Consider the following 26,121-nt stretch of genomic DNA (forward strand, 5'->3'; position numbering starts at 1 on the left):
CCAGCCTCTATGACAGCGTCAGATGTTATGGCCAGTCCTATTAGAGCAGCAAGCAGATCACTGGAATAGCCTAGTGGAGGGTGCAGTGCACTGTGGAGAAGGAGACCCAGGGAGGAGGTAATCCACCGGAGTGGATGAACACTAACTCCCATGAAAACACAACAGTTAAAGGGAAGTGGGAAGTGGACCAATGACTCCAGGGAAACGGGATACTGATGTATAAGGTACCACTTTATTCACAGACTCGACACAGTACTGTGTTTGGGCCACAGGCCTGCCTCAGGAGTCGGCTGTGCGATGCCTCCTCCTCGTGCTGTTGCTATCAGGGTCCGGGCTCAGCGCCACCTCCCCCACTGCACCAGACGCCAGTGACTAGGAAAACTGGCGCGATAAAATACAGTACCTTCTCCTTACAGCTCTCGCTCTCTCTGTAGCTCCCACTAGCGCTTGTAAGGAGAAGGTACTGTATTTTATCGCGCCAGTTTTCCTAGTCACTGGCGTCTGGTGCAGTGGGGGAGGTGGCGCTGAGCCCGGACCCTGATAGCAACAGCACGAGGAGGAGGCATCGCACAGCCGACTCCTGAGGCAGGCCTGTGGCCCAAACACAGTACTGTGTCGAGTCTGTGAATAAAGTGGTACCTTATACATCAGTATCCCGTTTCCCTGGAGTCATTGGTCCACTTCCCATTTCCCTTTAACTGGAGACCCAGGCCCATATCTCACTCTTACACTTGTGTTGAAAAGCGTGAGCCCTCCAAAACCCATATAAAACTTCTCTACCCACATATAGTGACACCAGCAGCCATAAGGGCTATTGTAGTAGCGTTCAGTTGAGTACACTAGGTTTTTGGTGGGCTCACCATACAATATAAGGGGGTAATGGTGAGATGTGTACCTGGGATCTTTTATGTGAAGTCCACTGCAGTGCCCTCTAGGGTGCCCCACTGCTCTGCTGGGATGTCTGTGTGGCCAGTCTACCAAGAAAGTGCCCCCCCACCCCCATAGGTCCCAATGGCTTGTTTTTGTGAGTTTTTAGCTTGGACGTTTGCTTTTTTCTTCAAAAATGTTCACAAAAGAAAAATGCACTGAGCACAAAGGGTTAGATTCTATATATGGCAACTAAAATCTAGGTGCATCCAGGTTACATGCCTAGCGTTATTCCATAAGCCGTGTCTACGCTCAGACGCAGTTTATAGAACAGCGCATAGGTCAGGTGGATGCGCTATTCTATAAACGTCCAAAATCAGATTTAGATGTCATATCAAAAATGCCCCTTAATATTTAACGTATCTGATTCATTTCTTTGATAGGATGACTAGAGAATTAGAGCAGAAACAATCACTGTATGTGGTTTACTTGGATTTCAGCAAAACTAATGGTTAATACAGTATAGGGAACCAGATTCCCAATGCAGCTCCTTGTGACCCTGGACAAGTCACTTAACCCTCCATCGCCCCAGGTTCCAAGGCAGGTAACAAAAGAATATACAGAAAATATAATCAGACAACTAATGAATACAAATGAAGCAAGAAAGTAGAGTCAGTGAGACACAGACAAATCATGGTAGGTCAAAAGTTTGGCTTAACAGGTGATATTTTAAAAGACACTACACTACCTTGTGCCTTCAGTACCAAGGGCAGTTTGTTCCACTCTGAGGGACCAGCTACAGAAAACATACCAGTTCTTCAAATATTCAGATGCAAGCAGGGCCGCCGAGAGGGGAGGGGCAGGGGAGGGGGCAAAATTCCCAAGGGCCCGGCATCCAAGGGGGGGCCCGCCTGGCACTAGCATTACTTTCCTGCTCCAGTGCGCGGCAGCGCCACAGAGCAGAGTACTTCCTTCCTGAATCCTGCCGCGTCCAAACAGCCTCTTTGGACGCAACAGGAAGAAAGGACTCTGTGGCGCTGCCGCGCACGGGAACAGGAGAGTAATGCTAGCGCCAGGCCCTGGGGAAGTTTGCTGTGCAGACTGACAGGACAGAGCAGGACAAGTAAGCGGTGTGGGGCAGGGGGGGGAAGGCTTGCCCCGGGCCCGGTTTTGTCTCTTGGCAGCCCTGGATGCAAGTGTCTTAAAGTCAGCATAACATGTACACAAGCACTTGCTGAATGCAGTGATCATGACGGCATATAACGTTGCAATACACTACGCGGATAGTAAAAAGAGTCCTGGTGTAATCCCTAGTGAACTAATGGCAACAGTTTAAATTTGATTCTTTGCGCCACAGGAAGCCAGCGCAACTGCTGCAGTAAAGGAGATTCATGTTTGCATTTTGAAAGTCGATGTAACAAACGTGCGACATAATTCTGTACTGTCTGAAATGCCTGTATACACAAAACAGGCAGGCCCAAATACACGACATTACAATAATCCAAAGTACAAAGGATCATTGCTTGTAGTATCTTTTGGAAATCACCCCGACATAACATAGGTCATAATTTACTCAATTATTGTAACAAAGTAAGAATTTTTAATCATTGCCTGAAGGACAAGGATGAGACCAATAAGACTCCCATATTCTGGATTTCACGAGCAACAGCAATGGAAGTTCCAGCCAGAGAAATAGTTGGGTAATTTGGAGTAGAATTGGAGGAAACAGCACCTCCATTTTACTCACATTCAACCACAAGTGGTTACCGGTCATCCACTCCAAACTCCCCTCAAATACCTCCTGTAACCTCGCTATGGATGTTGGATACTGTTATTGGAACAAAAAACTGAATATCATCTGCGTAGACTCGACAAGACATGCCAAATGACTTCAGCAACTTGCAAGAGGGACACAAACCATGTTCCCTCTAAGGACAGAGTTGATGCGAGCAAAAACTTTTCTTCACGAGTAAAGGACCGAGTTGACGTGAGCAAAACTTTTCCATTACATTGTGAGCATTTCTTACAGATATGAACACAGATGTGCACACACACATATACAGAAACACTTGCAGGGAGGTTGGAAAGAATTCCATTAGCCATCTGCTTTCCCTATTTGTCTATAGCTACTCTAAATTTTACTCAGCTACTGATGTTTAGTACAGCTTATAAAGGAACTTCAGACTGCTCAAAACACGGCAGCCAGGCTTATATTTGGAAAAAACGCAATTCGAAAGCACCAAACCCCTCCAAGAAAAACTGCACTGGATCCCAATCAAAGAACGTATTGCCTTCAAAATCTGCACCCTGGTTCATAAAATTATCTACAGTGAAGCCCCGGGATACATGACAGACCTCATAGACCTATCAACCAGAAACACAACAGGATCAACATGAACATACCTAAACCTTCACTACCCGAACTGCAAAGGACTCAAATACAAATCAACTTATGCATCCAGCTTCTCCTATATAAGCACACAACTATGGAACGCATTACCAAAAGACGTGAAAACAATTTATGATCACCTAAACTTCCAGAAATCATTAAAAACTAACCTGTTCAAAAAGGCATACCCTACCGACCCAACTTAAATGCCTGAACCCTGCAACACAACGAAACCAAAGCTCGTAATGGACATATAATAACTCTTCCTCTCTACGATTCCCTAATGTGTCTGTACACATGAACCTTATTCTACCACATTACTGTATTTGTTCATACCGGAATTGGCGAACGCCTTTACGGTACTATGTAAGCCACATTCAGGCCTGTAAATAGGGGGGAAAATGTGGGATACAAATGTAACAAATAAATAAAATAAATAAATAAACATTGTTCCCCCTGTAAGATTAAAAACAAAAAGGCAGTAGGGTCACTTTTGAACACAATAGAGAAGAATTCCTTCACTATCTACCAGCTGCCTCTCCAGTAGTTCTGTTACTGATGGTATTATGTATATTGTATACACTCCAGAGAATTATGTACCAAAAAAAAAATTATGCACATCAAAATAATACAGTATATTAAAGCAATATTCTGGAAATATAGGCAGGTATTTTAACACTTGGTTCTCAGTCAGCACTAGCTCCCCAGTCCAGCATCTTCCTGGTGGCCATGTGATGTTCTGCAGCACAGTAGCAGAAATCTTGAGGTTATTGGCAACCATAAAATGATTTACCTATCAGTTGTTGAGGTAGGCTGCCAAATAGACACCAGACTTCAGCTCTGCTAGCCTTTAGTTTACTGCAGAGTTACCAAACATTAGGTACAGCTAATACAGATATATATTATTTGTACCAAATGGTTAGAGCAACAGGCGGAGAACCAAGGAAGCCAGGATTCAAATCCTACTGCTGTTCCTTGAGATCTTGGACAAATCACTTAGGGGCCCTTTGTACAAAGGCGTGTAGACGCCTATGCGCATCCAATTGGCACTACCATTTGGCTACCGTGTGCCCTGGGCAATAATTCTATTTTTTAGCGTGCGCCCAAAACACACGGCATGTAGCATGATATAAGTTTAATTGTGAGAGTTATTAATTTTGCTGCATCAGATCTAAATCATATAAAATATACAGCTTCAAAGACACTACCCCCCCCCCCCCCCCCTTTCCTCTAGAAAACTACTAGCTGGGTGGTTACCTAAGACCATCAACACCTATCCAAAGAATCAATCACAGAACAAAAGACAGTGAAACTCCACCTATTACTCAGACTCAGAAAAGCCCATCAGACAAAAGAAGCTCAATCACCCTCAGACAATGGACCAGCAGATGTTCCTTTCAAAGACAGCTATCTCAGAGACTGCAGTAACAAAAGACTACACCTCCACCTATTTTCAGACAAAGACTAAGCCCATCTAAGCTCAATCACTCTCAGACCATGGACTAGCAGATGTCCAGGCAGGAAGTCTTGTGATGTCATTGAGCATGTGACCTGTTGCCATGCTCCATCTCAAAGCCAGATGCCCAGGATTCAGCTATCCAGGAGCTTTCCAATTGGACCAAGGGCAACCACCTGACATGAGTCTAATGCCCAGTTCAGACACTTTAAAAAGCAGGGATTCTTTCTTTAGAGAGAGAGTTCTTCCTGGCTGTTCCTGAGTTCCTGATGCTCCTGTCCTAGTCGCCGCTGTCCTGAATTGATTAAATCTAAAAGCAAGCTAGAATCCTGACTTCTCAAGCTGGACATCACATCCACCTTAAAAGAAACTGCTTCAAGCTCCATCAGACAGCAAATCTACAAAGAAACCTTTTGTTCCAGCAAGATTCTCATGCATGACTCTCCATAGCAGCCTCCATCAATGTGAGTTATCCAGCTTAATTTACAATCAAACCTGTTATTTTGTAGCATACTTCCATTGGTAAAAGATCCTTTCTAAAACTACCTCTCTATTGTAAACTTATTACCTTGCCTGTACTAGAAATAAACATTTTCTTTTAAAGTTAACTATCTGGCCTTTATATTGGGAAAAGCACATGTTCTCACATGTGCAGGCTCCAAATACTCTGAGCACATGTTACCTTTTAAAGTTACACTGATACCACATGGTCGCTTTTTAAACTTAGTGCCATGCTTTGAGCACATGTTCCAAAACATACAGTGCAGGTTAATGTAATTAATTCGAATTTAGTATATAATATTCCCCTCTATTCTTACATAATTATTATTCTTAACAATTTACCTTTAATTGGAATAGAATAAGTATGTATAAGACTAGAGAATCGAATTAGAATTACAATTGGAATATAAGAACATTTCATTTTGTAATTCTTTGCGACCACATGCTCTGAGTAATTCCCTCTGTTAATACATATCCTATTATTAACTACAGAAATATTATATTATAAATTTATTCGTTTCATTTTTATTGGTGGAGGAATGTGGCCAAGGAAAAGTATGCACAAGATAACAGTGTTCTTCTAAAAATTATATTGTTACTGAAATTGTATTTTTTCCGCCTGATAAGACAATTGAGTATCTAGTTTCATTAATTAATTTCCAGTTGGTAAAAGTGAAAACACTCACCACATGTCTTTCTTTCCTTGATAACTCAATCTAATTCACTATCCCTGTGCCTTTATTTTCAATTTCCTGCTTGCATGTGCCTTGGTGAAAACACACTTGAAAGTGTTGGAACTGGTGCTTAGCAAACTTTTTATCTTATAACCATCTTCTCTATTGTATATCTAATTCTAAACTTCCATCCTTTATAAGGTTGGTAATCACTCCGTGTTCAGGCATAGTTCCAAGGTGAGGTCTAATGCAAGTACTCTTACTGAACTCCCATGAAATCTATGAAAATATATTCTATTTTCTACCGCTCTGGACACTTACTGCCCAGTTAATGCGAGACCTTACTGCTAAGTCAATGGGTGGCGTTAAAGTCTCAGGTCAAAAACGGATGCGTGCTGGTTTTCATTTTGCTGCATGTCCATTTTCCGGCACATTAAACAAATCCCTTTTTCCCAGGTGTGCTCAGGAAACGGACCAGTACGCGTTGTAAGCAGGTCCCCCTTCCACTCTTTGGCCAAGGTTGACCCTGCTTAGCAGATATGCTGAAAGGGCTCCTGTCCCTCGTAGTATCAGCCTTACTCCTATTCTCCAATCTCCACAGCCTGGTTACCTTGAATCGCTGTGCCTTTAGTCCACACATCCCAACAAACGGACATTGACTCCAATCGTTTTATAATAAAGGAAGCTCTTTTATTTACATCAGTTCAGTTGTAGTAATTTCAGCAGTGCAGAATATTGTCTCATCTTAAACTCCTTGACCTTTGTTCACATTCACAATGCCAAACAGGGGTTCATTGCTGATCATAGTACAATGTTTTTAACCACTTTCTCCTTTGGGCTCGTAATCACCAGATCTTTACAACACACAGTATTTAACTTTGCCCCACGCTTAACCTTCTGGGTTACTTGCTGCCACAGATTCCTTCCCAGCTGCATCAATTCTGTCTTACCCACTCTAGACAGTTGAGGAAGTACAGTAGCCAGGAAACCTCTCACCTTAGCCCCAGCAGTCCGTGCTAATGCAGCCACCTCTATATCCTCCTCCTCACTCTCCTCTATAGCCTCCTTTTTATCCCATTCCATTTCTTCTTCTTCCTCCTCCCAGGGTTCCCCCAGCTGCTCCTCATCTCCCTGATTAGAAGCCATCTCCCAATCCTGCCCCTCCCTCTTCACTTCCTGTGAGTCCTGTATTGGGTCAGGTGCATTGTCGGCCTGGTGGTCCCTGGGCCTATTCCTTATTCCAATAAATCTCTTGGCCATCGGAGGGCGCCCTCCCCCTCTCTAAGAGTTTTGTGAATGCCTCCTCATCTCCCTCCGGGGCTGCTCTCGCTTTCCTTGAGGTCGTCTACTCAATAACCTCTCACAGCGTCTAAAACACGCGCCTACACCAGCGCAGGCCACTTTTGGGCACGCCTTAGTAAAAGGGCCCCTTAACCCTGTATTACCCCAGGTACAAAACATAGGGCCTCTTAACCAATGGTGCTCGTGGTCCCCGGTTTGCAATGCCAACAAAGCCTATTCACTTTGAATGGGCTTCCTCAGCATGGCCACACGGGAACCACTAGTGCAGCTTGATAAAAGAGGCCCTTAGATTGTAAGACCTCCAGGGACAGGAAAATACATACTGTACCTGAACGTTAACTTGCCTTGAGTTACTACTGAGAAAGGTGTGATCAAAATTCAGTACTTACATACCAGGACAATTCGACCATATCATAACAGTAGTAACTTTTACGAGTTACACAACAAGAGCCTACCTAGGAAAAAGTAGAACTATAAACATTGTGGCAAGCACTAAAACATCAATATACATAAAGGGAAAAGTAAACAAGCCAGAGTAGTACAGATCAATCCTGCACGGACAATGTGTTTGGTTTTTTTTATAATTTAATTTTTATTGCAATTTTAAACAGACAATGTTAACAAGAAGCCATGTGTCCTTCACAAACACAGATCCCAGTATAGATTAAGTAACCATAAACTAAAAATAGAAATATGTAGACAAAAATTAAACTGAACTGAAGAAGCCAGACTCTGCATACAAGCGAACACCAGAAAAAAAAAAATGGTGCATGTCTCCCTGTACTGTGCAAAGACACAAGCCAGAAGCTTCAAAAACTGATTTAATCTAATTACTACATTACAAATTAACAAATACAATGAAAAAAGTGGTGAACATGGAAGACATACTGAGCCAAATCAACAAATTAAAAAGAGTAGTAAATCACCTGGACCAGATGCCATACATCCAAGCAGGGGCGTATCTGGGGTTCAGCGGTAGGGGGGGACGGAGCCAGAGTGAGGGGGGGCACATTATAACCCCCCCCTGCCGCCATTGCCACCCCCCCTGCCGCCGTCACCACCACCCCCCTACCGCCGCCAATACCTACCTTTGCTGGCGGGGGACCCCAACCCCCGCCAGCCGAGGTCCGTTTCCTCTAAAAATATTCCTTGAGCTGAGGTCTTTTAAGTTGTTCATCCTCGCTCCCAACTCCTCCGTGCTGCTGTTCAAACTCTGTGAAATCCAGTTTCGGAGTCTGTCTGACATCGCAGCACGTTGTACGTCGTCCTGCACGTACAACGTGCTGCGACGTCAGACAGACTCCGAAACTGGATTCCACAGAGTTTGAACAGCAGCACGGAGTGGGAGCGAGGACTAACAACTTAAATGACCTCAGCTCAAGGAATATTTTTAGAGGAAGCGGACCTCGGCTGGCGGGGGTTGGGGTCCCCCGCCAGCAAAGGTAGGTGTTGGCGGCGGTAGGGGGGTCCAGGGCGAAATCTGCGGGGGGCCCAGGCCCCTGTGGCCCCACGCAGATATGCCCCTGCATCCAAGGATACTGAAAAAACTCAAAACATGAAATTGCTGATCTGCTATTAGTAATCTGTAACCTGTCATGTCTGTAGTACCTGAAGATTGGAGGGTGGCTAATGTGACACTAATTTTTAAAAAGGGCTCCAGGAGTTAGCCAGGAAATTACAGACTTGTAAGCCTGACGTCAATGCCGGGTAAAATAGTGGGAACTATTATAAAGAATACAATTTTAAAAACATATAAATAAACATGGTTTAATGGGACAGAGTCAGCTTAGGTTCAGCCATGGGAAGCCTTGCCTCACCAATCTGCTTCATTTCTTTGAAGGTGTGAACAAACAGGTGGATAAAGGTGAGCCAGTTGATGTAGTGTAACTGGATTTTCAGAAAGCTTTTGACAAAGTGCCTCATGAGAGACTCCTAAGAAAATTAAAGAGTCATGGGATAGGAGGCAGTGATCTGTTGTGGATCAGGAATTGGTTATTGGACAGAAAGCATTTCTCTCAGTGGAGGAGGGTGAATAGTGGAGTGCTGCAGGGATCTGTATTGGGATTGGTGCTATTTAACATATTTATAAATGGTCTGGAAATTGGAATGACCAGTGAGGTAATTAAATTTGCAGCTGACACAAAACTATTCAAGGTTGTTAAAACATATAAGGACTGTGAAAAATTGCAGGAGGATCTTAGGAAATTGGAAGACTGGGCATTCAAATGGCAGAAGAAATTTAATGTGGACAAATGCAAAGTGACGGACATTGGGAAGCATAAGCAGAATCATAGTAATCTAATGCTACGGTTCCACCTAGGGGGTCGACACCCAAGAAAAAAAAGATCTAGCTGTTGTTATACTTTGAACAACTTTATGTCGTCAGCAAATTTAATTACCTCACTAGTTACTCCCATCTCTAGATCATTTACAAATATGTTAAAAAGCAGCGGCACCAGCACAGACCCCCGGGGAACCCTAATATCTACCCTTCTCCATTGAGAATACTGACCTTATAACCCTACTCTCCATTTTCTAGCTTTTAACCAGTTTTTAATCCACAATAGGACACTACCTCCTATCCCAAAAACACAGCTAGTAATTAAGCATTTGGCTGCCAACACACACCAGTTTTGTTGAAGGTGGGAAAAATTCTTAAGTAACTAGTTGGTTTTTTTTGTGCCATTCAAGTCTCCGACAGATTTGTCTTTTTAAAGACAAGGGTGTTTTTCAGCACTGGATTATTTATTTTCTTGGATTCAGATACTATTATTAGACCCCTTACATAGGCGTTTTTCACCGAAACACGGACTGCGTCGGGTCTGATCAATAAAGCAAGGCTGAGACACCCCCACTCTTGAAGGCTCCTTGTGCTTTTTTTGCTATTTGCTCTTGCTGTGGTGCTTTTGGTTTCCCTCTCCTTTTTGTTTTGGTAGAAAATAGCAGCAAGTGCCATCGCTGAGGGCATCAGATATAGACATTGATTCCATGGAGATTATACCTATTATAGATTTGTTCATAGTCACGGAGAGAGGTATGACCAGATTTGCAAGGGTTTATAGAATAGTTGCATTTACACATCCAACTGGTTTTCTGCACCATCATTTGCACCAGTCATAGACATAACATAGTAACATAGTAGATGACGGCAGAAAAAGACCTGCACGGTCCATCCAGACTGCCCAACAAGATAACTCATATGTGCTACATTTTGTGTATACCCTACCTTGATTTGTACCTGTGCTCTTCAGGGCACAGACCACATAAGTCTGCCCAGCACTATCCCCGCCTCCCAACCACCGGCTCTGGCACAGACCGTATAAGTCTGCCCAGCACTATCCCCGCCTCCCAACCACCAGTCCCGCCTCCCACCACCGGCTCTGGCACATGGAGTATGTGGTTGAGTCTAAAGTTTGGTGCAAAACTGTGGACTTGTGCTAATACACTATAACAGATTTGGTGCCCAACTCTGCCTTCACAGAAACTGAGCTTAGCGCCCAGTTTTTCAATGTCCATCTTCAGGCACTATTTATAGAATCCCTCCATAATGTCATGTGGCATTAATATGTGTACGTCAATCAACCACAAACAAGAAAAAAGGATGATCATCTATTATATATGATTGACATGATATTCTTATGCAACTTATCTGAATCTATATTCTGAAAATTCTTATTCCATTAATGTGAGTGTTGTTGTAACATATTGTAAGCCACATTGAGCCTGCAAATAGGTGGGAAAGTGTGGGATACAAATTGTTTATTTTCTCAGAATCTGCCTTTGCTAATCAAGCAGCGGAAGCAGTGGCCCGTCTCATCTCTCTCTGGGCAAAGTTACATATGCCCTCCAAATATCTAGCTTTCCCAACCTTGAATCTGCTCATGACAGGCTTACACCGTCAGGCAGTATGGACTCTTGTAATTAGAAAGGAACCCAGTATGTAGTAGATATAATAAGATAGTTTATTACAATCTTACCAATGGTAATACAGGTAGGTTAAGCATTCACATAATGGAACCGCATATCATAGCACATCCTCTCTCTCTAGCCTTCTGGAGTCTCCCTTCTCTGTTCGTCTTCTCCTCTCGTCTCCTTCTTCTTCTCGTCTGAACTAATACTCATTAGACTGCTGCTTATATACAATTTTGGCCCTGTTCATTTCAATGGACCCCAGCTGTCTCAACAGGGCTCCTAGTCCTTATCAGAATGACTTCACATGTTCCCAAACCTTCCTCTAGCCCCCCCCCTTGGATGTTCTCACCCGGGGTACAGCTGACCCAGTAATATCTCTACATAACCACAGCAACTCTTGCTCATGACGTCTTGCAGGTGCCAATCTCAGGATTGTTTATAGAGTAGATTGCCCCCACCCTTGCCAGTTCAGCACTTGCCACAGTGAAATGTAACTGCGTCAAAGGTGATCTCTGATTTTTACAAGCTAGCTCTCTTTTATATCAGAGATGATTCTGATTTTAAGAAGCCTAGCTCTTATGAGCCATTTGCTTGCAGAGGCCTAGCTCTTTAGCCTGAGCCATTGACCTGTATTTTACTGAGAGCAAGGCGGCCATATATATACAAAATGCAGCAAATAAATAAATAAAATATAATCAAACGTGGGACTAATCAGTGTCAGTTAAAATAATATCTGAAAACAATTGTAAAACAATACATGACCACTTAAACTTCAGGAAATCACTGAAAACCCTCCTCTTCAAAAAAGCTTATCCCACCGATCCAACATAAATCTCCACACCCAGCAACACAAGATAATCTATGATCGTACTGGACAATTTATTATCTTCGACCCCATGACGCCTGAAACACTTCTACCTGTGACCATAACACAACCTTGTATTTGTTATCAACCGTAATGGCAATTGCCATTACGATACCTTGTAAGCCACATTAAGCCTGCAAATAGGTGGGAAAATGTGGGGTATAAATGTAACAAATAAATAAATAAATGAGAAGGGTACCAGGGTTCACTGATTAATCCCATGTCGTTTTTGATTCTATTTGTATACCTAATACAATCAGAGTGTATGATGTTCTTCACACAATGTGGCTGTATTTAAAAGCATCCATCAAACATGGCTGAACATTCAACATAAAGCCTACTTACTTTCCGAACTTTAATGTCCCAGATACGTAGGTCTGCCAGTGGGCACAATAGAACATGAACATTCCCACAAAAGAACAGAAAAACAGCCAGTCTGGATTAGTTCCCAGCCGACCAGCGATTGAGCATCCAATTGCAAGGAACACTGCAAGGAAGACACATTTGTACTTAGCGAGTAACAAAATTATTTTTGAAAGTACGAAAATAATAGACAAGAAAAGAAAAAAAAAAAAAGTACTACATATGGAATGTCAAAAGTACATTAAAACTTCCTGTCAGTTGTCGCTCAGACTGTGGGTTGATGGTCATGTAAAGAAGGGAGGAAACCTGGCATTTAGCAATCCCCACTTCAGATTACTGATCATTTATATTGCACTATAAAGGTGTACACAGCACTGAAAGGCATACATCACCTCCCTGTGATTAATGCCAGATAACATGCCTAGGACAGGTGGAGAAATGCTGAAAACTTAGGTGTGAAGAAATACTGAACTCTTAGGTGAAGAGAAAAAGTGAGTCAGGCCTGGGAAAAATTCCTATCAGGCAAGGCCCAACCAAACTCTCTACAAAATGTTTCATACTGAGCCCACTTGATTCACTACAAAGAAATGGAACAAACTACTATGACGCAAATGCTTTTTGCTTGTACCATTTCTTCTTCATTAAATACATCTCATCTCAGTATGGTCTGCTGCTGGTGAAAGCAACTCTGCTGCCTTGAAATCTTGCATAGCTGAGACTGTGGCATCCTCCTACTAAAAATCAAACCATTATCTACTGTAAAACACTTCAGGCATTATGCACATGGCATTATGTCTGCTGCAGGCATCTCACACCAAAACGAGCAAAGGGAGCCCAGGGCAAATATTAGTAGCAACCCCTAAAGTGAAAAAAACAGAGGTAAAGATAATATCCAAAAGATTATTTTCATAACCGCATATCAGAAAATGGAATACTAAAATAATCTATACATTTCATTAAAAACTAACAAGGCCATGTTTCAACTCGATGTATTAGGAGTCCAATAATATGTGTTCAAAAGTGTACAGTCCTCCACACTTGTCAGGTTGCTTGCTTCAGAAGAGGATGCCAATGAAATGCTTCAAGAAATAAAGTTCTTGCATGCGTGCTCACCATTGTCATCCATCTATATCTCTATCGATAGCAGCAGCACCCTCCATTATACTTTCAGGGATCATTTCTTTCATTTCACTGCATGTAAATGTCTCTGGTAAGAGCGAGTCTCAGTGAATAGTGTATGAAAGAAATTTCCCCAATCCCGCCTCTCTTTACAGTGGGTAGCATGCAAAGGACTGCTTTAGCTACAGAAATGTCTTTGAAATTTACCCTCTAAAAAGGACTGCATCCTTAGAATGTCTTATATATCTTTCTGGTTAAAGTTTAAAATATTTTTCAATCCCTAGTCAAAATGGACAAGCTACACATTACATTATCAATATGTCCAGACTTCTTCCTTTGTTTTTGTTTAACATGAAACCTATAACCTGGATGAAGAGGTAACAAGTGGGGGAAGTATGCACGGCATAGTTCAAAGCAGTGGGCATACAGTGGGGGAAATAAGTATTTGATCCCTTGCTGATTTTGTAAGTTTGCCCACTGACAAAGACATGAGCAGCCCATAATTGAAGGGTAGGTTATTGGTAACAGTGAGAGATAGCACATCACAAATTAAATCCGGAAAATCACATTGTGGAAAGTATATGAATTTATTTGCATTCTGCAGAGGGAAATAAGTATTTGATCCCCCACCAACCAGTAAGAGATCTGGCCCCTACAGACCAGGTAGATGCTCCAAATCAACTCGTTACCTGCATGACAGACAGCTGTCGGCAATGGTCACCTGTATGAAAGACACCTGTCCACAGACTCAGTGAATCAGTCAGACTCTAACCTCTACAAAATGGCCAAGAGCAAGGAGCTGTCTAAGGATGTCAGGGACAAGATCATACACCTGCACAAGGCTGGAATGGGCTACAAAACCATCAGTAAGACGCTGGGCGAGAAGGAGACAACTGTTGGTGCCATAGTAAGAAAATGGAAGAAGTACAAAATGACTGTCAATCGACAAAGATCTGGGGCTCCACACAAAATCTCACCTCGTGGGGTATCCTTGATCATGAGGAAGGTTAGAAATCAGCCTACAACTACAAGGGGGGAACTTGTCAATGATCTCAAGGCAGCTGGGACCACTGTCACCATGAAAACCATTGGTAACACATTACGACATAACGGATTGCAATCCTGCAGTGCCCGCAAGGTCCCCCTGCTCCGGAAGGCACATGTGACGGCCCGTCTGAAGTTTGCCAGTGAACACCTGGATGATGCCGAGAGTGATTGGGAGAAGGTGCTGTGGTCAGATGAGACAAAAATTGAGCTCTTTGGCATGAACTCAACTCGCCGTGTTTGGAGGAAGAGAAATGCTGCCTATGGCCCAAAGAACACCGTCCCCACTGTCAAGCATGGAGGTGGAAATGTTATGTTTTGGGGGTGTTTCTCTGCTAAGGGCACAGGACTACTTCACCGCATCAATGGGAGAATGGATGGGGCCATGTACCGTACAATTCTGAGTGACAACCTCCTTCCCTCCGCCAGGGCCTTAAAAATGGGTCGTGGCTGGGTCTTCCAGCACGACAATGACCCAAAACATACAGCCAAGGCAACAAAGGAGTGGCTCAGGAAGAAGCACATTAGGGTCATGGAGTGGCCTAGCCAGTCACCAGACCTTAATCCCATTGAAAACTTATGGAGGGAGCTGAAGCTGCGAGTTGCCAAGCGACAGCCCAGAACTCTTAATGATTTAGAGATGATCTGCAAAGAGGAGTGGACCAAAATTCCTCCTGACATGTGTGCAAACCTCATCATCAACTACAGAAGATGTCTGACCGCTGTGCTTGCCAACAAGGGTTTTGCCACCAAGTATTAGGTCTGGTTTGCCAGAGGGATTAAATACTTATTTCCCTCTGCAGAATGCAAATAAATTCATATACTTTCCACAATGTGATTTTCCGGATTTAATTTGTGATGTGCTATCTCTCACTGTTACCAATAACCTACCCTTCAATTATGGGCTGCTCATGTCTTTGTCAGTGGGCAAACTTACAAAATCAGCAAGGGATCAAATACTTATTTCCCCCACTGTAGCTACAGGGGGACCTGGAGGACCTTGGGGGCCTCTGCCCCCCCCCCCCCCCCAAATTGGATCCAGGACCCTTGGTTTGGCTGGCAGGGTTCCTCAACCCTTGCCAGCAGAAGCCTTTCTCCACAGCTGTTCTCCACCAGCATTGCCTGCCCTGAATCCCCTCACGTTGTATGTGCTTGATTTTAATGAAATTGAGCACGCGTGAGGCATTTCTTTGATATACACTGAAACTGAAATTAAACGAAAGCTAGAAAAAAAACCCTATAAAATGATCTCATGAAGAAATATGGTGTGCAGGTGTTCCTTTTAAGTAGTAGGTATATTTGAACAGTGCCACCTCTGAAGGGTTCAAAAATATTTGAAAAAGTATGTTTTGTCTTTACAGTGGGTAAGAGGTTTAGGGGTCCAAAGCGTGTTCTTGATTTAGAAGCATTTCTGGAATCTTCTTCAAATGCAATTTCCTCTCAGGCTGTCCTCTTGGTGACTTGCTATGGAAACAGACAGATTTGGTCCTTAAAACTTATTTTTCTAAAATGGATGAAGTCTTTTGAGGTCAAAGGGCTTCCTGCTCCCTGGTGTCTCCAAGGCAATTGAAACACAGGTCTAGTGGGGAATGGGGGAGTGGCCTAGTGGTTAGAGCACTGGTCTTGAAATCCAGAGGTGGCCGGTTCAAATCCCGCTGCTGCTCCTTGTGATCTTGGCCAAGTCACTTAACCCTCCATTGCCTCAGGTACAAACTTAGATTGTGAGCCCTCCTGGGACAGAGAAATATCCAGAGTACCTGAATGTAACTCACCTTGAGCTACTACTGAAAAAGGTGTGAGCAAAATCTAAATAAATAAATAGTTAATTACAGCTTTCAGTCTCCTACTGGTTTCACTCTCAATAGGCAAGCACCATTTACACAACCTCACAGTAACAAAAATCTACATAATCTTACCACCTGTCAGTCATAGGCCCATTGTGCAAAGAGTCCTCTGCTCACTACTGGCATGGTGACGTATTATGCTACAAGACTGTATGGTTGGCGTGGTGGTGGTTGTCATCTGCCCTGTTTGTTATGCTGATGTTTAATTGTGAAGGAGTGTAATCTGCACATAATGTAACAAACAACTCTGTGGCCAGGAGGGAATGGAAAGGTGTATGCTCCCTTAGGGGGGGGGGGGGGAGGGTACGATGGTTAGGACTAGATCAGTTGCCATTTACTATGTTAGAAGCATAATATCCATGCAAAAAAATACTCTGTTCAAATCACTCTCATCTCTCACAGGTCTCCTAAAACTATTTTTTTATTTAGAAACTAGTAAAAAAGGCCCGTTTCTGCCGCTGATGAAACGGGCCCTAGCCGGCACCGGACTCCCTTCCCCTCCCCTTACGCTTGTCTCCCTGGTGGTCTAGAGATACCTGTTCGGTCGGGGCAGGAAAGAAAGAGCCCCCTCTTTCCTGCCCATAGCGGTGCTGCTAGCTTCCTTGCTGCATCGTGTGGGAGTCCGGCTCTCGGCGTTTCAAAATGGCTGCCGAGAGTTGAAGTCTCGCGAGGCAGCTTCAACTCTCGGTGGCCATTTTGCTTCGCCGAGAGCCAGACTCAGACACGATGCAGCCAGGCAGCTAGCAGCAGCGCTCCGGGCAGGAAAGCGGGGGTTCCTTCGTTCCTGCCCGAGCGAACAGGTACCGCTAGACCACCAGGGATTGTGGCGTAAGGGGATGGGAGGTGACAGGGGGGAGGGAAGGTGATGAGGGGAAGAGTGTGGTACTGGGGGCGGGCCGGTACCTTGAAAGGGGCGGGGCGATGTGGTGAAAGGGGCCGGGGTGACGGGCACGTCGTCGTTTGCGGCTGGGATTTGTTGGAAGGGGAGGAGTAGGGAAACACGCTGTGCGTGTTTCCCTACTGCTCCCCGTGCGTTGATTTGCCTTGTTTTCGTGTTCTGCCCTCGACGTCAACACGTGTGACGTGAGGGCGGGGCATGCAGACATGGTGAGTGTTGTGGCTTCACCACCATGAAGTTACGAACCGGTGTGTGAGTGCCTGCAGTGACGTCAGTGTCCTCAGAACGTTGAGGGTGCATTTTATTATAATAGATATCATCAAGAATACACCTTGATATTAATATTTATGCTTGTTTTATTGTTGCTTACTGATTTTCTTGTTGTACACTTATAAAACTCTTAATAACAAAAAAATACACCTTGATTACAGAAAAGCATGAATTAGCGATTAACAAATGAAAAAAAACAAACCAAAAAACAAAAGAACAAAAAAAATCCAAGAAAAGAAAAACACTCACTCAGTACTTCTTTCAGAATATTGATGTAGAAACCTGTACCCCTACCTTCTTAGAAGCTAGGAAAAAATTAGTGGCGTACCGAGGGTGGGGCGGTGGGGGTGGTCCGCCCTGGGTGCATGCTGCAGGAAGGGTGCAGGGAGCAGACGCACAGCTGTCGGCTCCGCTGGTTCCCTACTCCCTCTGCTGTTACTTCCTGTTTCAGGGCAGAGGAAGCAGGGAACCAGCGGAGCCGACAGCTGCACGGCTGCTCCCTGCACCCCAGCAGATAGGAAGAATGCACCCGGGGGGGGCGGGCTTGGAGGTGATGCGCAGGGGGGTGGACGACAGTGATGCACCGGGGGGGGGGGGGGGGGGGGGGGGGGGTGCGCAGCAGTGATCCGCCCAGAGTGCCAGCCAACCAAGGAACGCCACTGGGAAAAATTATGTATATTATGAACCCTCCCAATTTACATTTCACTCCCGCATATCTCAGGAAACAGTTTCAAGGTAAACGTAACACATAAGTTGCCCCCAAGGCTAAAGCCTCAGAGCACATCATAAGAAATTCTTCCTCCGGTCCTGAGTAGCTTTACAAAGGTCCAGATACATTCAACTCTTCTCTCCTAGAAATATTGGATCTTTAGTAGCAGTTCTATAAGGGGCCCTTTTACTAAAGCTGGAACTACCGCCGGCCCAATACGTTCTAACCCCAGTGCATACAATTTCCGGTGCTATCAGAAGAGAAAATAAAAAATATTTTTCGGACGCACATAGCAGACGCGCGCCAAAATTGAAATTACCGTAAGTGCCACATGATAACTGGGTGGTAACTCCAATTTGGCACATGTAGGCGCCTACGTGGCTTAGTAAAAGGGCCCTAAAGTTCTGCTGCAGGCAAGCTATGTGTTATTACGAACACATAGGGACGTCACCTGTTCTTAAGAAAGTTGAGGATATGACGCATTGGTCTTTTTAGCTATCTATCTAGTTACCTGTGGACAGCGAGTCACAGCCATGGTCAAACAGTTCTCCTAAAGGAGAGCTGCTGTTTGTTCTTCTGGCTTGTTTCCCATCGATAGCATCCAGTGACTGGTAAGTAAAAAGTCCCACAGCACATAAAAGGAATGCCCAAAACGGAGCCTTAAAGGAAAAAAAAAACACAGATGTCACCATAAGGATGTCACTAAAATTTTTCAGAGTGATGCCTGGCCTCACAAACGGTAATGTGACAGGCTTAAAAATCTGTGCACCAACTCTCTATTCAGACAGGTCACATGATTGCACAGAGCTCCACCTTTTGCATACATTCCACCAAGAAGGTTGGATGAAACAGGAGACGAAGTGAACCTAGCTAGTCAATAGACTAGCTAGGTTCACTTCGTCTCCTGTTTCATCCAACCTTCTTGAGCTGCCGGCAGTAGGTGGAGCTTGCCACAGTTTTAGTATACCCAAAACAATAGCAAATGCCAGGGCCGCCGAGAGGGGGGCGGCAGGGGGACAGAATTCCCCGGGCCCGGCGCCGCAGTCCCCTCCACCCGCTCCCCTCCGTCCACCACCGGGCCGGGCCCTCTGAATTCAAATCATAGTGCCTCACCTCGACCCTTGTGAAAGAAGCGCAGCAGCAGCAGTCTGCAGATCGCCTCCCTTCGGGCCTTCCTTCCCTGTGTCCTTCCCTCAAGGGCGGGACACAGGGAGGGAAGGCCCGAAGGGAGGCGATGTGCAGACTGCCGCTGCTGCGCTTCTTTCACACGGAGCGAGGTCGAGGTGAGGTGCTATGATTTGAATTCAGGGGGGCCCGGCCCGGTGGTGGACGGAGGGGGCGGTCTTGCCCCGGGCCCGGCCCAGTCTCTCGGCGGCCCTGGCAAACGCTATTAAAAACAATTGCAAAAGATTGTTAAAAGTAAGGGACTTATGCGTGGTCTATCTGTAAAAAGTTAAAAGCTGGTCCAGTTGGATAGCCAGTGCCTTAAAAGGTTTGCTGGGGATAAACCCTCTAAGTGGCTGCGGGGTAACCCCAGGCAGGTGGCTAGGTGTTTTGTGACAAGGTTTAATTGACAGGAGACGGTGGGAGTGTGCTTGGCCAATTATCTGGTTTGAAGCCAGTAGGCAAAGCTTGCTGCCATATTGAGTCACCCAAAACAATAGCAAACACTTATTAGAGATAAGGACTACCTATGTGTGGCTTGGCACAGATCAATAGTTTGCTTTGTTTTGAGTGTATCAATAGTGGTTACGGCTTCAGTCTCATCATATGACGCCATCTCCTGTCAATTAAACCTCCTTGATCACAATGCCCATGACCTGCCCATACTGCATTCATTTGAATGACCCCTTTGCAGTTTTACTAGGAGACTGTTCCTGGATCGCTGCCGATTGCTGCACTATTTGCTTTTTAAGCATTGTGAGTGAGATCACTACCTGATTCTTTTGAACTTTGAATCTTGATTTTCCATCTTGAAGGTGTGGGAGTATATTCTACCTCTATTCTGGGTAATCCTATTGAAGGTGTGGGAGTTAGCTCCACCCACCCATGTCCACGTCAGGCGCTGCGGGGGATTTGGACGCGGCACGCCGTCTAAAGTGCAAGTTGAAGGTGCGTACCTTAGCGAGCGCCTTTGCATGGCACCTGAAGTGGTGTTTGGATATTAATTTAATATTTCTATTTGTCATCCTTCAAGTGAAGATTGTTCAGTTATGAAGTAGGTATTGATTACTCTCTTATGGCTTGTGGCCATAACAGGACTATTTGGAAATGGGTTTGAAACCTATGAACAAGTTTCAGTTGAGATTATCTAATATGCATAAAAGTAAACATACTCCTATATCTCTGTATCAGAAAAGAATGTGATCAATTGTGCAGAAAGAATGTCTCAGATGACTGAAGTTGTACTACATAATAGACCACCTAAGCAGAATAAGAGAGAGAGATTGAATAGGAAGTTTCTGAGAAACATACTTCCAGATTCAAGATCTATAGACGTGGAAACTCCTAAATTTCTTTTATGTGAGTGTTAGATTGGTACGTAATAAGGCTTTATGACAGGAGATTCTGATATGGGGATAGCATTTCTTGTTGAAACTTGTCTACAAATCTGGGTCAGATCCTATTCTACTGGAATTATGCCCCAATGGTTATAAAATTATTAATGTAAATAGGGAAAGAAGGGGGAGGGGAGTGGCAATGACTTATAAAAGGTTTTTTGGATACTGAGGAAATATACTTTTGTTGTGAGTTAGGTTTGGAACTCTTGTGTTCTCAACTTAAGGGCGATACTACTCTACAACCATTAGGGCTATGGTCTAGGAATAGATTAAAATTATATGACATTATTTAAAATGCTATTTTGTCATGTTCCATATTAATAGTAGAGGATATGAAACTTACCTTTAGAATAACTCTAATGAAGATGTCAATGATTTTTTTTTTATTTTTTTGCATTAGTTCTTTCTCTATTCCTACCTTTATCCTTCACATGAAAAGGGTCATTCGCTAGATTTAGCTAATGATAACTGTTTGATAACTCATTATGATTGGCAACCAGTACGCTGGTCTGATCATTATCTATGTCATTTCACATTGAATGTATTGCTCTCTCATACATCTTATCGATCAGTATAGAAATCTCTGTCAAGTAGAGGGAAGATTGACTCTAAAATGTTTTGGGAATGAATGAGTTGGTCTTTATCACTGGAATTTTCAGATGTACAAGTGTCTAGAAATGTTTGGTTAGAACCTACACAAACAATTCTAGATAAGATTGCACCATGTTGAGATAAGAAATTAAGCAGGAATAAAAAAAATCTTCGTACTCAGTAGAACTGAGATTCTTAAAGCGTGAATGTCACAAATTAGAATGAAACTGGAGGAGATCTGGAGATGTCGCTTCAACACAACAACGGTGGACATGATTCTCTCAGGGGTCCTTTTACTAAGGTGCACTGAAAAATGGCCTTTGCGCCTGCAAAAGAGGCCTTTTTGGGGGCCAAAAATGGACGCGCGGCAAAATAAAAAATTGGAGTGCATCCATTTTGGGCCTCAGACCTTACCACCACCCACTGACCTAGCGGTAAAGTCTCACGCATTAACCGGGCAGTGATGGTCTACGAGCGTACAATGCCGATTACAGCACAGTTAGCGCCGTGTGCCAGAACTTTTCCGGCACGCCTAGTGGACGTGCGTAAAAAATGAAATTACCGCCCAGGCCAGGTAGCCGGGCAGCAGTTCAAAATTGACACATGTAGGGCACGCATATGCACCTACGTGGCTCTCAATATAAATCTGCTATTAAAAAAGCAAAAAGAGAATATTATTTGAATTTGATTGGAATAGATAAACCTGATTTGATTATGCAATCCTGCATTAAGAACTCTGATGTCTCTGATTTAGAGTCCATGCAACCTGAGGCACAGGATTTGGCATCTTATCTTTCTCAAAAGATTGGATTAATATATAATTATTTTCCAAGAGATTTGGAGGGGCATAATGGAACAGAAACGCCTATCTCCATGGGCGTTTATCTCCGAGAACGGGTCCGTGAAGGGGCGGGGCGGATCGTATTTTTTAAAAGAAAAAGACGCCCATGTTTTATTCGTCAAGGTGTGAGCTGGGCGTTTTTGCTTTTCAGCGATAATGGAAAATGAAATCGCCCAGCTCAAAAACGAATAAATCCAAGGCATTTGTTCGTGGGAGGGGCCAGGATTCATAGTGCACTGGTCCCCCTCACATGGCAGGACACCAACCGGGCACCCTAGGGGGCACTTTTACAAAAACCAAATAAAAGGTAAAAGAGCTCCCAGGTGCATAGCACCCTTCCCTTGGGTGTTGAGCCCCCCCAAATCCCCCTCAAAACCCACTGCCCACAAGTCTACATCATTACTATAGCCCTAAGAGGTGAAGGGGGGCACCTACATGTGGGTACAGTGGGTTTGGGGGGGTTGGACGACTAGTAGCATTAAGCAGCACAATTGTAACAGGTAGGGGGGGGGATGGGCCTGGGTCCACCTGCCTGACGTCCACTGCACCCCCTAACAACTGCTCCAGGGACCTGCATACTGCTGCTTGGGAGGAGGGTATGACATTTGAGGGTGAAAGTAAAAAGTTGTGAAACATCATTTGTTGTGGTGGGAGGGGGTTAGTGACCACTGGGGGAGTCAGGGGAGGTCATCCCCGACTCCCTCTGGGGGTCATCTGGTCATTTAGGGCACTTTTGGGGGCCTTATTCGTCAAAAAACAGGGTCCAGGAAAAGTGTCCTAAATTCTAGCTCAAAACTGTTCCATTATCGGCGAAGGGCGCCCATCTCTGTTCGCCCGATAACCACGCCCCAGTTCCGCCTTCGACACGCCTTCGATACGCCCCCGTCAACTTTGTCCGCATCCGCGACGGAGTGCAGTTGAAAGCGTCCAAAGTTCGGCTTTCGATTATACCGCTTTATTTGTTTTTGTGAGAAGAACGCCCATCTCCCGATTTAGGTCGGAACTTGGGCGTTATTCTCGTTCGATTATAAGCTGGATAGAATACTATGATGATATTAGTGATTATAATAAGAAAAAAAAAAGGTTGATAGTAAACCTGCAGATCAATTTTGGTCTTCTTTTAGAATGGTGACTGAGGTAGAAATTAGAAATATTGTCAAAAGATTGTCTAATACTCATTGTACAATAGATAATTGTCCTTCACTGTTACTAACATATTACTTCATATATGGTGCAATGGTTGACAGGCTTTGTGACTACTACTCATTGTCCAATAGATAATTGTCCTTCATTATTAAAGATATTACTTCATATGTGGTGCATTGGTTGATAGACAATGTGAATACTGCTTTATCCTAGAGAATGCTTTCTCCCTCTTTTGTTAGGATAGTATTCACTCCAATACAGAAGGATGATAATCTAGATCTATCCTTATGTTACATCTGTGCTTTCCTCGCCCACTGGTGGCCAGAACGGGTGGCTGCTATGGACCATCACCCGTTCCCGATTTCGGCTCAGGCCGGTCCAGATCTTCCAGGCTGCCAGGTTTGCTTGTGTTTGAGCCTGCACAGCACCGTAACTGCCTGGTGATTGCAGCAGCTGAGTTCCAGGTGCTGCTGGGCTTATTAGCCATTTTGTTACTCTCAGCCCTTGCCTTTGCATCGTCTTAGGCCCTGGTACGTGGGTGCTTGTGCACTTCTGCCTGAGAGACTTTGTCTGGACCTGATTCTGCGTTTGCTGGTTTCCTGCCTTTTGAACCTTGCCTGATCCCGGACTTTGCTTTGCTTGCCGCCTGCCTTTTGACCCTTTGTCTGGACCTGGACTTTGCTTTGCTTGCCGCCTGCCTTTTGAACCTTTGTCTGGACCTGGACTTTGCTTTGCTTGCCGCCTGCCTTTTGAACCTTTGCCTGGACCTGGACTTTGCTTTGCTTGCCGCCTGTCGGGTGGCGCTTCGAACTGAGCCTCCAATCCTCGGTCAAGTGGCGCTTCCACTCAAGCCTCGGAGTCCAGCCCGAGTGACGCTGCTAACCGAACCTCCAATTCCAGTTCAGGTGGCGCTTCAAACTGAGCCTCCAATCCTCGGTCAAGTGGCGCTTCCACTCAAGCCTCGGAGTCCAGTCCACGGGACACATCTAACCGAGCCTCCAATCTCAGTTCAAGTGGTGCTTCCATTCAAGCCTCGGAGTCCAGCCCGAGTGACGCTGCTAACCGAGCCTCTGATGCCAGTGCGGGTGGCGCTTCAAACTGAGCCTTCCATCCTCGGTCAAGTGATGCTCCCACTCAAGCCTCGGAGTCCAGTCCGAGTCGCACTTCGAACCGAGCCTCCGATGCCAGTCCAAGTGATGCTTCCAGTCAAGCCTCTGAGTCCAGTTCGAGTGGCGCTTCTAACTGAGCCTTTGATTCCCGTTCAAGTGACACGGACAAGTCCATAAACCGCTACTAAATGGACTTGGGAAAAATCCATAATTCCAGGAATAACATGTATAGAATGTTTGTACATTTGGGAAGCTTGCCAGGTGCCCTTGGCCTGGATTGGCCGCTGTCGTGGACAGGATGCTGGGCTCGATGGACCCTTGGTCTTTTCCCAGCATGGCATTACTTATGTACTTATGCCTGCAGACAAATTCTTCAGGCTAAAGGCTACAATATTGGCCTTAATATACAAAGAGAAAGCATTAATTACAACAAAGCAATTATGCAATTACATATATAACCTTTGATTTCATTCAGCGTGCATCAGCCACATGTGGTTCCTCCCTTCCCAGCAACCTGTTCAAAGGATGATCAGTATTTCAGTCAAACCTGACAGTATTACAGATTACACTGGATTGCAATAGTTGCACAAGGTGCCCCGGATTTAGCAGTGCTGCTGTATGGATTCTCCTGTGGGACGATGTGAAATCTCTTATGAAGTTTAGGAGTCCTTTCACAAGGACATATTTAAGACACTTTGAGGGGCATAATCGAACGTCGCCGGTGATCTATTTTGGCGGCGGCGCAACAGCTGGCCTGAACCGTATTATCGAAAAAGATGGCCGGCCATCTTTTTTTTTTTCCCGACAGTACGGTTTAGCCCGGCCAAATGCCAGAGTTCACCGGGTTTGAGATGGCCGGTTTTGTTTTTCAGCGATAATGGGAAAAAATGCCGGCGATCTCAAACCCGGCGAAATCCAAGGCATTTGGTTGCGGGAGGAGCCAGCATTTGTAGTGCACTGGTCCCCCTGACATGCCAGGACAGCAATCGGGCACCCTAGAGGGCACTTCTAAAATTTTTTTAAAAATATACAAATACTTCCCCAGGTGCATAGCTCCCTTACCTTGGGTGCTGAGCCCCCCAAATCCCCCCCAAAACCCACTCCCCACAACTCTACACCACTACCATAGTCCTTATGGGTGAAGAGGGGCACCTACATGTTGGTACAGTGGGATTTGAGGGGGGGGGGGGGGTTGGAGGGCTCAACACTTACCACCACAAGTGTAACAGAGAGGGGGGGATGGGCCTGGGTCTGCCTGCCTGAAGTGCACTGCACCCATTAAAAACTGCTCCAGGGACTTGCATACTGCTGTCAGGGAACTGGGTATGACATTTGAGGCTGCCAAAAAAGGTTTTTATTTTTTTTTAGTGTGGGAGAGGGTCGGTGACCACTGGGGGAGTATGGGGAGGTCATTACCCATTTCCTCCGGTGGTCATCTGGTGAGTTGGGGCACCTTTTTGAGGCTTGGTCATGAAAATAAAAGGACCAAGTAAACCCGGCGAAATACTGATTAATGCCGGATTTTTTTTTCCATTATCCGCGAACGCCGGCCATCTGGTAGCCACGCCCATGCCTCGCCACGCCGCCGACATGCCCCCTTCAACTTTCACCGGCTCGGCGATGGGAAAGCGGCGAAGGTGTCAAAAAAAGCACCTTTCGA

At 44.8% G+C, this 26,121-nt stretch overlaps 1 protein-coding gene across 1 annotated transcript in view; it reads right to left on the minus strand.

Annotated features, from left to right (window-relative positions):
- Positions 1-26,121, minus strand: part of CHPT1 (choline phosphotransferase 1) — a 59,077-nt gene that overhangs the window by 28,684 nt on the left and 4,272 nt on the right. Inside the window, exons 2-3 of the mRNA XM_030215414.1 lie at positions 18,725-18,872; positions 12,312-12,453 (exon numbers count right to left, since the gene is read on the minus strand). Coding sequence (XP_030071274.1) covers positions 12,312-12,453; positions 18,725-18,872 — 290 coding nt within the window. The remainder of the gene's footprint in view (positions 1-12,311; positions 12,454-18,724; positions 18,873-26,121) is intronic.

This window comes from Microcaecilia unicolor, chromosome 9, assembly GCF_901765095.1.
Source record: "Microcaecilia unicolor chromosome 9, aMicUni1.1, whole genome shotgun sequence".
Classification (NCBI taxonomy): domain Eukaryota; kingdom Metazoa; phylum Chordata; class Amphibia; order Gymnophiona; family Siphonopidae; genus Microcaecilia; species Microcaecilia unicolor.